General features: G+C 47.1%; 1 protein-coding gene across 1 annotated transcript in view; it reads left to right on the forward strand.

Moving 5' to 3' along the window:
• The window catches only part of IQGAP1 (IQ motif containing GTPase activating protein 1), a 46,189-nt gene that overhangs the window by 34,812 nt on the left and 953 nt on the right, over window positions 1–10,424 (forward strand). The window contains exons 25-37 of the mRNA XM_053365029.1: window positions 61–224; window positions 960–1,184; window positions 1,891–2,031; window positions 2,136–2,220; window positions 3,588–3,820; window positions 4,494–4,626; window positions 5,292–5,394; window positions 5,741–5,879; window positions 7,315–7,402; window positions 7,630–7,842; window positions 8,049–8,215; window positions 8,568–8,690; window positions 9,266–9,374. Coding sequence (XP_053221004.1) covers window positions 61–224; window positions 960–1,184; window positions 1,891–2,031; window positions 2,136–2,220; window positions 3,588–3,820; window positions 4,494–4,626; window positions 5,292–5,394; window positions 5,741–5,879; window positions 7,315–7,402; window positions 7,630–7,842; window positions 8,049–8,215; window positions 8,568–8,690; window positions 9,266–9,374 — 1,923 coding nt within the window. The remainder of the gene's footprint in view (window positions 1–60; window positions 225–959; window positions 1,185–1,890; window positions 2,032–2,135; window positions 2,221–3,587; window positions 3,821–4,493; window positions 4,627–5,291; window positions 5,395–5,740; window positions 5,880–7,314; window positions 7,403–7,629; window positions 7,843–8,048; window positions 8,216–8,567; window positions 8,691–9,265; window positions 9,375–10,424) is intronic.

Genomic DNA, 10,424 nt, shown 5'->3' on the forward strand with positions numbered 1-10,424 from the left:
TCTCTCCTTCTCTCCTCTCCGTGAACTGCTCTCCATGATCCCCTCCTTGTTTCGCTGCAGACTAACCCCACTTACCTGGCTAAGCTGATTTTCCAAATGCCCCAGAACAAATCCACAAAATTCATGGACTCTGTCATCTTCACGCTGTACAACTACGCCTCCAATCAGCGGGAGGAGTACCTGTTGCTGCGCCTCTTCAAGACTGCGCTGCAGGAGGAGATCAAGTACGTGGGTCGGGAGCCTTTAACTCTCAGGGGCTCCATGGGGAGTAAAGACAGCTGTTAGGCTACACCTGTTCACCGTGCTTTGGGCTCTCATTTTTTTAGTAGAAGTGCAGCCCTTGGCTACCATGGGGAGTCGTGGAGCCCAGATACCTGTCACAGAGGACAGCTTTCTTTGGGCTTCTGGTTTCTGCTGTCACTTTGGCTCCCAAGTTGGAAGGCCAGGCATGAGTTTGCCATGTGGTCAGCAGTAAATGCTCACATGTGGTTGTAAGGGGAGGAGCAATAAAGCTATTTAAACTATTAAATTGAAATACTCAGAAAGAAAAAAAATGCTTTCCCCCTGACTTTGCATTCTCAGTTATAGTGGTGTGGGGGGCCCTTTCACATTGGATTAAGTGCACCACCCTGAGATTTTGTGATGAAGGGTAGTATATAAATTGGCTATAGATAGAGAGACAGAGGTACTTGTGCTTCCCTCTTGGTGGGAGGCTGGCCGGCCATTGACTAATAGGAGAGGCAGGGAGGAAACTCCTCCTGGTTGAACCTGCAAACAAAAGCTGGATCTGAAACCTGAGGACAACAACAACAACAACAATAGCAGCAGGAATGTATGAAAGAGAAGTATGAAAATTGGAAGGTCACCCTCTGGGCTTGGGTACCAGCATCTTCTGCTGGGAATGTAGGCTGGTTTTCATCCACATGTGTTTCCAGCAAGCCTTTCTCGCCTTCTTCCAGATCAAAGGTGGATCAGCTTCAAGAGATTGTGACGGGAAACCCCACAGTGATCAAGATGGTGGTGAGCTTCAACCGTGGTGCTCGTGGTCAGAACACCTTGAGGCAGATCCTGGCCCCGGTTGTGAAGGAGATCATGGAGGACAAATCTCTCAATATTAAAACTGATCCAGTGGACATCTACAAGTCCTGGGTCAACCAGATGGAGTCACAGACCGGAGAGGCCAGGTATGAGGGGCTGTTCATGCTCACAGGAGGTGCCAAAAAAGGTCTGGACGTTTTTCAGGGGAGAGAGAGACACATCCTCATTTGGATTTTCACGTTTTGTGGCGGCTTGTATCTGAAAAGTTCCTTTTTCCCCTCGAAAGTTTTAAAAATAGATTCCATTCACTGATACATAAGATTAAATGTTTAGACCTGGAGGCCTCACAGTCATGGCCTTAGGAAAGGTCATGTAGTCATTCCAGGACACAAAGGTGAGCTGAACCTGGCAAAAGGTTTAGAGCCATTTTTTAAAAACCATGTTCTCAGTAAAGAGCGATATAGAAAGCTGCTTCATTCATTCCTCCCTTCTGCTTTGGGGGCATTTATCAAGGGTCAGATGGTCATAGGAGAGGAATGTCGGCAAAGACCTCAAAACCCAAAGCTCCTGCTGGACTCCCTATGTCCCCCCCCCCCCGCCCTCTGGGCTACCTGCCACCCACCGTCCTGTGGGAAGGATGATTGGGACAGAAGACTCCCTTAGAGCCCATATCTGCGGGCCTTTCTCTCTCCCCACCCCCCTCTGGGCAGGATCCAGATGGCTGTTTATGCACTTGTGCTGTTTGTTGTGTCTGTCCAGCATAAGCTGGAGGGCTAAGAGGGGGATGCAAGCGGCAGCACCCTCCAGCCGACACTTCCCACCACTCACCTGCCTATGGCTTTCCCTTGACAGTAAGCTGCCTTACGACGTCACTCCGGAGCAAGCCCTGGCCCACGAGGAGGTCAAGACGCGCCTGGATGCCTCCATCAAGAACATGCGGGCCATCACCGACAAGTTTCTGCTGGCCATCATCGGCTCCCTGGAGAAAATCCCGTGAGTGTCCCAAGCTGCCCCTTGGGCAGATGCAGGGGGAGGAGGGTCCTTCTAAGCTTCTCTCCGCCTCTTTCCTCATTCCCGGCCTTCTTCTCCCTCTACAGCTACGGCATGCGCTTCATTGCCAAGGTCTTGAAAGATTCACTACACGAAAAATTTCCTGACGCCAGTGAGGATGATCTGCTGAAGGTGAGGAAGCAGGGTTTCTCAAACGCGCACACACACACACACACACACACACACTCCACTTGCTTCGCGCTCTCTTGGTCAGACCACCTGTCAATCAGATTTGCAGCTCCAGCGACCTAGGTGAGCATGGAGGTGGGGGCTGCTTTGAGAGCAGAGGGGGTGGACTCGCTGCTTCTACTGCATCTCTCTCTCTCTATCTATCTATCTCTGCTGGGCTTCTTCCTTCTCTCTAAAGAGCTGCAGCCAGTGGTCACACTTGGTCCCAGCAGCAGCCTGTGCCACTTTCCTTTTTTTTAAAAAAGAGAGCTTTTCAGGTAGACAAATAAACTTTTCTTCAAAAAATGTTTTTCAAAAGAGCAAGGATGTCTCTCTGGTGGATGGTCAGTGGCACTCTCTTCTCATATAACTTTAAAGCCCGAGAGAACTCACGAGGATGGCCTTTTCATTCAGTGGGTCTGCCCTGTTTTGGGGACTGTCGTGTCCTGTGCCTGGCAGTTTCTCTCAAAGATAAAGAGCCATCTTGTGCCTTCTTCTAAAAAAGAGACCTGAATGCTGTTGTTTTCTTCTTCTCTTCTAGTTCTGTGCTTTCCCACACTGAAGCATCGAATCTAGGCTTTCTCTGCAGGTGAATTCCTTTTTTAAAGCATGCCTTTAGGTGGGAAGCAGGCGGAGGAGCTTGCAGCAGCCACAGGGTAGCAGCAAAAAGTCAGGATGGAAGTGCACAATTCAGGGTGGGGGAAGCTGCTAGAGCAGCCAATGAGCTGAAACCATTCAACTTTTTCATTAAAGTGGCCTGTGAACTCCTGGCTTCTCCGTATCTCTGGGGAAAGAGCTGGGAGCCCTTAGCCCATGGATCACTGCCTATTCCCCATAGTCCAGCAGTGAAAACTTCCTAGCCTGTGGCTTTCTTTGACTACTGCCTTTTGAGGCTGTTGGGGAGGCAAGATTATAGCTCCAAGGCACTTCCGTGGGAGCCAACCCTCCCTCCCTTTCTTTCCTGGCGTGTCTCCAACCAGACAAATGGCACCTGCTTAATGTAGCCACCCAGTGGAGCTGAGAAATGATCAGCCCCGGGGCGTCTGTGCTGGATGTTCCGTTTGCCAAGTCCTTGCCTTGTTTCTGGCTCTTCCTGGCTTTTTCCGCATCTCAGCTGCATTTCCCAACGTGGCTAATTCTCTTCCAAAGTGAGGAAAACAGCAGCTGCCTGCCTGCCTGCTCCCAAATGCCTGCGGCTTCCTTTCCTTTCTAAAGCCCTATTGCCTCCCCTCTGCCTCTTTGTGCAACTGAGCAGGTTGGCGGTGGGGGACAGAATTGGTGAAAGTGGCTTCCTCCAGGCAAGGTGAGGTCACAAAGGACTCTTTCCCTAGATTGTAGGCAACCTTCTGTACTATCGCTACATGAACCCGGCCATTGTGGCTCCGGATGCCTTTGACATCATTGATCTGTCAGCTGGAGGACAGCTGACGACAGACCAACGGCGAAACCTCGGCTCCATTGCAAAAATGTTGCAGCATGCAGCATCCAACAAGATGTTCCTGGGGGACAATGCGCACCTAGGCATCATCAATGAGTACCTTTCTCAGTCCTACCAGAAATTCAGGTAAAGTAGAGTGACAATGACTTTCAGCAAGGAATGATGGGACCAATGACAGTGAATTATTCAGAAGAGATAGGAAGGAGGAGATCTGTTTCTCTGGTGGAGGGGGACACATTTCCTTGTAAAGTCCCACAGGAAGTTGCCTGCTTCTGACATGGCACAGACATGGCTGACTGGCGTAAATTCACAGTCCAACCTTGCTTGGGAATTTCTCCTGAAATACACCCTTGTATTTAGGTAGCCACAACACCAGATTCCCCAAAAGTTCTGTCACCTGGGGAAGTAAGGTTCCTTTCTGAGAATTGGGCACGCAGAAATATTTTAGCAGGGGAGACTCACTTGAGAACAAGTTTAGTTTTATCTTTTCTTTCACCAAATAGGGTGGGTGAGTGTGCTTCGTGGTCAAACTTAAAAGCCAAGGTTGTTGTGACTCCAGTTCCCATCATCCAGTGTGTTGCATTCCAGTTTTAAAGGATGCTGCTTGGGACTGCTCACCATAGTGACTTATGTGAAGTGTTATAATTGCCCCAGATGAGAATCTCCTGGTGGAGGACAAATATGGTGCTTGTGAAGACCTATTTGGCCAAAATGGGGCAGAAAAGCATTACCAGCTGGGTTGGGGGTTGCAGGGGTGGGACTTTCCAGATTAGGTTAACTCTCTTTTGCCTTTCTGAAGGCGTTTTTTCCAGGCTGCTTGTGAAGTCCCAGAGCTGCAAGAGAAGTTCAATGTTGATGAATATTCAGACTTGGTGACCCTCACGAAGCCAGTGATCTATATTTCCATTGGAGAAATAATAAACACACACACTGTAAGATTCTTTTGTATCTAGGACCGTTATGGTGTAGACTTTATTCTCTTGGTATAAATAAAAAAGTTTTTCTGAAGAATACCAGAAACTAGACAGAAACATCACAAACATCACAAGCACAAATTATTATTATTCATCCTGTACTGTAGTGGTTCTCAACCTTCCTAATGCCACGACCCTTTAATACAGTTCCTCATGTTGTGGTGACCCCCAACCATAAAATTGTTTTTGTTGCTACTCCATAACTCTAATTTTGCTACTGTTATGAATTGTAATGTAAATATCTGATATGCAGGATGTATTTTCATTGTTACAAATTGAACATAATTAAAGCATAGTGATTAATCACAAAACAATATGTAATTATATATTGTGAAATATTTATTTCTAATTACAAATAAATGAAATTTTGCGTTGAAGCATGGTGTAGCATGGGTAACCTGGTCTTAGGCAACCCCTGTGAAAGGGTTGTTAGACCCTCAAAGGGGTCGCGACCCACAGGTTGAGAACCGCTGCTGTATTGTGTTTTAACTATTTCTTGTTGGGAACTGCCCAGAGTGTCTGGGGCAACCCAGTCAAATGGGAGGCATATAAATAATAAATTGTTATAATATCATTATTATTATTATCAGCTCACTGCCTAATCTTTGTTACTCACAAACTAGCTGCTTTTGGACCATCAAGATGCCATCGCTCCTGAGCACAATGACCCTATTCATGAGCTTCTGGATGACCTGGGGGAGGTGTCCACCATTGAATCTCTGATAGGTGAGCTTTTTTTCTGATTTAGTAATGAGAAACATAGTTCAAGTGTATGGATTGAGTGCTAAAACACTAGCCACAAACAATCCAGAAGCAGGGCTAAGATGTCTCTCCACCAGCCTTACTCCTGCCTGCATATTGAGGCCTCTGTAGCCAAAGCTATGCAGACACATGTCAACATTGCTGTTCCTAAGGTGATTAAATAGTGTCCTCCAGGTAAGAGACACAGCTGGCACCCAGGAACACACACATTTAAAATTACTTACTTAAAAAATGAGTTTTCACAGGGGAAGAGACTAAATGAGTGAAGCAAACAACCACACTCTCTTCCTGTGCTCTGCTTTTCTCCAAGGAGAGGGATCTGGCAGCGTGAATGATCCAGCCAGTAAAGAGATGCTGGCCAAGACAGAAGTTTCACTCACACTGACTAACAAATTTGATGTTCCTGGGGACGAGAACGCAGAGATGGATGCCAAGACAATTCTGCTGAAGTAAGTAGGGGCCATGACAGCCCCTGAACCTTTCTCACTTTCACATCCAAGGCACCTGGGGCTGTCCCATTTCACCAAAGCATTTGCCTAGGCTTCAAGAAAAGGCTGACTGGCTGGAGGGAGCCAAAGGCTTATCAGTGAGCTTCATGGCTTAGTGGAGATTCTGAGCCTGCATCTCTCCACTCTGAACCCCCTACACAGTTCTCTAGGTAAAACACAAAAGATGGCAACATCCAGAAATAACAGAAGTATTCAGGGAAGTGAAATGACTAAAAATGTGTCTTGCTCTCAGTATGTTGGGTTCCACCATTTGATGATCATGTATCAAAGAGGAGGCAGAGGGAGGGAGAGCCCTCAAAAGGATGGCAAAGTTGTCCCAAGGTTCTGATCATCCACCACAGATTATTAGCAGCCATTTGAGGTGTACAGAAGTCCGCATCTCTTTGTACATGTTTGCTACATGTTGATACGTAGCAACTGCTGCAATATTCAGCAGCACACTGGACTTTTATTAAGGATTACTTGAAATTCCTGTGTCCACAAAACCTGTGTTCAGAAACTAGGGGTGTAGTGATAGTGTTGCCATCATGCTCAGTGTGTGAACTCCCAGGAGGAAATTGATTGACAGCTTTCTGAATAAGGAATGCAAACTTTTGATGCAATCCAGAATAATTCATACACATACTTACTAAATATCAGGGCTGCTGGGGTACATTCCTCATTCCTGATGTGTCAGTTCAGCCTTCTTGTTTTCTTTGCCCAGTTCTCCTTGGAAAGATCCCTTTCTCAAGGGACTCTTTATCCAGGCAGACTGCTGGAGAGCTTAGAATCTTATGAACAGACTTCTGAGGCCCGTGGTGAAGACAGCAGGCAGGACTTGCAGCTAGTGGCAGGGCTAACCCACTTGTAATTCTCCTTAATGCTGAGGAACCCTAGATTAGGCAACTTGCTTCCCTTAGCCAATCATAAGGAACCAGTGGGACTCTACTGGAGAAGGCACTCCTTCAAGTCACCTGGTCCCAAGCTGTTTCAGAGGTTTTGGACATCATAACCAGAACCTTAAACCCAGCCCGGGGGCCAATTGGCAGCCAGTGCAACTCCTTCAGGAGACATGAAATAAGCATTCCATGTGGCACCCCAGTGAGTGGTGTGGGCCTCTTTTTGCAGTAGCTACAACCCCTGCACAAGCCTTGCATAGAGTGCATTACAGTAACCCAGCCTTCAGGTTCACAGTTCATAAATCACAGTGGCAAGGCTATGTGCAAGAACATCTGCAGCTTTCTGTGCTACTGAGATGTGAGTTGTCAAGGGTGGGTGTTTCTGTGATTTCCTTCCTCTTTTGAGTATCTCCCTGATGGTGCATATTTGGCGGAAGAGACAACAGGCACTTGCTCAGCGATGGCACGTTGATTCTTCCTTTCCTTTTGCTTTTCAGCACAAAGCGCTTAATTGTGGATGTGATCCGCTTCCAGCCAGGAGAGACACTGACTGAGATCCTGGAAACTCCAGCCAGTGCTGAACAGGTAATGGGGAGGAGGTGTAGTCATGTTGGAGCAGACGCCAAAGTCTTCCTGTCTCCAAGGGGCAAGAGTGTGTTGCAGGCCAGGGGGAACGGCAGTCTGTGACTGACTGTCCAAAGAAGAGAAGGGCTCTGGCCTCCGGTTGTGTACGTTGGTGTGGCGGGACAGGAATGTGTGTACCAGAACAGACCAGTTGCAACAGCCTTTCTGACACCCCAATCCCCACCCAGGAAGCCGAACACCAGAGAGCCATGCAGAGGCGAGCCATTCGGGATGCCAAAACTCCTGACAAGATGAAGAAATCCAAAGCGGTCAAGGAGGACAGCAACCTGAGCCTTCAAGAAAAGAAGGAAAAGATAAAATCGGCCCTGAAGAAGCTGACTGAACTGGGGACAGTGAACCCCAAGAACAGATACCAGGATCTGATCAACGATGTGGCCAAGGTAGGCGGCATCCAGGGAAACTGAGCTAACAGCCAGTGGGCTTGTGCTGGCAGGTGCATATGCTGTGTGACGGATAAAGGCGACTGGGGATGAGGGTGGCTACTCAATGCACATGTGCACACACACTTGGAATGTCTTGGGTGGGGATGAGTTAGAAGGTAAGCCTGTTTCCCCTTCCCCTTCTGCTCCCCACCCCCAAACTCTAGGACATTCGAAATCAGCGGCGCTATCGCCAAAGGAGAAAAGCAGAGCTGGTGAAGTTGCAGCAGACCCACAACGCCCTCACCTCCAAGGCGACTTTTTACGAGGAGCAGGTGGATTACTACAAGAGCTATATCAAAACGTGCCTGGATAACTTGGCCAGCAAGGGCAAGTGAGTGGCAGCCTCCGGAGGCGTGGGGTTGGGTGGGTGTACCCTGGGTCATTGGGAAACCTCCTGACATGAAAACAAAAAATGGAGAGGGGGAATTGCCAGGTGATGAGAGAAGGAAAATGATGACTTGACAAAGAGCATAAGAGCAAGGGGGGTTAGCTCTCAAAGAGCTGCTTGCAGGAAGAGCAGGAGTCAGGGGGAGTTATTTCCACCCCCCAGGTGGGGAGGGAGAGGCAAAAACCCAGTGCCTTGGGTTAAGTCTTTGTTAGCCTCAATGCTTGTCAAGTCAGACCTCAAATCCTACAAATGGGAGAATGCCTCTCAGTGAGGTGCCCATCCTCCTTTTCCTCAGGGTTTCCAAAAAACCACGGGAGATGAAGGGAAAGAAGAGCAAAAAGATCTCCCTGAAATACACGGCAGCCCGGCTCCATGAAAAGGGAGTCCTGTTGGAAATTGAAGATCTGCAAGCCAGCCAGTGAGTATGTCATTTATCACAGCAGCATGCACAGAGGCAAGTCTCACCCAGTCAGCAGCATTCTAGGATAAAATTGGGAAGGAACATTTTCATGGATTAGGGGGTTTGTGTGTAACTATTTGCTAGGAGTGTGCATCAGATTTAGAGTAATTCTGAGGCCAAGTAGGGCTCCCAAGAAGGACTTTTGGCTTGTCAGAGGCAAAGTGGGAGCTGTAGAAGACCTCTGAAGCACTTCATGGTGCTTCTGTGGACTAGACATCAAAAACAGTGCTTGCTTGCAAGTGTCTTATAAAACTGAAAGTAATCTCTAAGCTCCCCAGACATGGCAATGCCAGAATGGAATGATGGGGTAAGGGAGAGGAAGGAAACAGTCCGTTGTGACTGACAGGTCAAGTAAGGGACTCATTTTACCTAGAAATACGATTGCTTTCAGTTCTTCCAGTCTGAAATCCACACTGAAGCTCTCTAGTGCAAGTACTTAATTCCTATCCAATAACCAACCCTTTATTCTTCACTTCAACTCCCAATGGCACATTAAAACAATAAGCATATTTTTTTGTCCCCAAACTGTATAGATTCAAAAATGTGATATTTGAAATTAGCCCAACGGAAGAAGTCGGAGACTTTGAGGTAAAAGCAAAGTTCATGGGTGTACAGATGGAGACGTTCATTCTACATTATCAGGTATGGATCTTGATGTTCTCTGTACAGTCCACCCTTATACTGAGTTTGCATCAGGGGATTTCGTTCAGGGTCTCCAAACTGTTATGGGGAAGGAGAGGATGATATTAGATATTTAACAATAAATCATGATGACCTATTCTCCTAGACTGCATTCCAGGTTTATCTAAATTAGATTAAGGAGCACACTTCTTCAAAGGAAGCAGAAAGTGAAAGCTGGGGAACTAACTGAACAAAATGTTAGCCTATCTTCTCCAGAATAAATCAGGCAGAGAATGGCTGTGCTTGTGAGTTTAGACTCCAAGGGGAGGGATCCAGTGGGCCCTAGGTGATGCTTGAGTTGGATTGTATAATAATAATATCCAGCTGCAGACCATAATGAAAAGTATATTTATCAAAGACAGATGTTTTTAAATGTGCTAGCAGTTTTACATAAATAGATGGATTTTAAAATGACTCTCCACTCCCCCCGCCCCGGGAGGGTGGTGGTGGGGAGGTTTGTTGCCTGTTTGCACCAGATGATGTAGCAGCTTTGTGGCTGCTTCAGTTTTCTGAAAAAATGCCTTTTCACACACACCCACACACCTGATGCAGGTGGACATTGCAAAACGGTTTGAGAATAGGCTTCTCCTTGATCAGGAGATGGTGTCTTCCAGACTTGTTCCTGGAGGGCACAGAGGCCTCCTTCCCACCCTCCAGGCCTGCCATGCCCAGTGCCTGAGCTATAGCATTTTTTTTTAATTGTTCATTCCTCCTCTTTTTCCCTCTTGGCCTAATTAGTGAGCAAGGAGATCTCCAGCAGTGATTCTAAGGAATAGTCCTATTATCAATTATTGATCCTAGATCGGAGTAAGAGTTTGGTTATTATTTTCATCTTTTTTGCCCAATTTGGTTCTTAGAGCTTTTTTAATGTGCTGAAATAATCTTAGGGGAGCATATGGGGGGTGGGGAGCAAAGTGGACGGTGCAAATGCATATGACTTGCATAGAAAAAATAACTCCTAAAGGTTAATCTATTCACTGCCAACTTATTCTCTATTTAGCCTGCTATCAG

This window comes from Podarcis raffonei, chromosome 14, assembly GCF_027172205.1.
Source record: "Podarcis raffonei isolate rPodRaf1 chromosome 14, rPodRaf1.pri, whole genome shotgun sequence".
Classification (NCBI taxonomy): domain Eukaryota; kingdom Metazoa; phylum Chordata; class Lepidosauria; order Squamata; family Lacertidae; genus Podarcis; species Podarcis raffonei.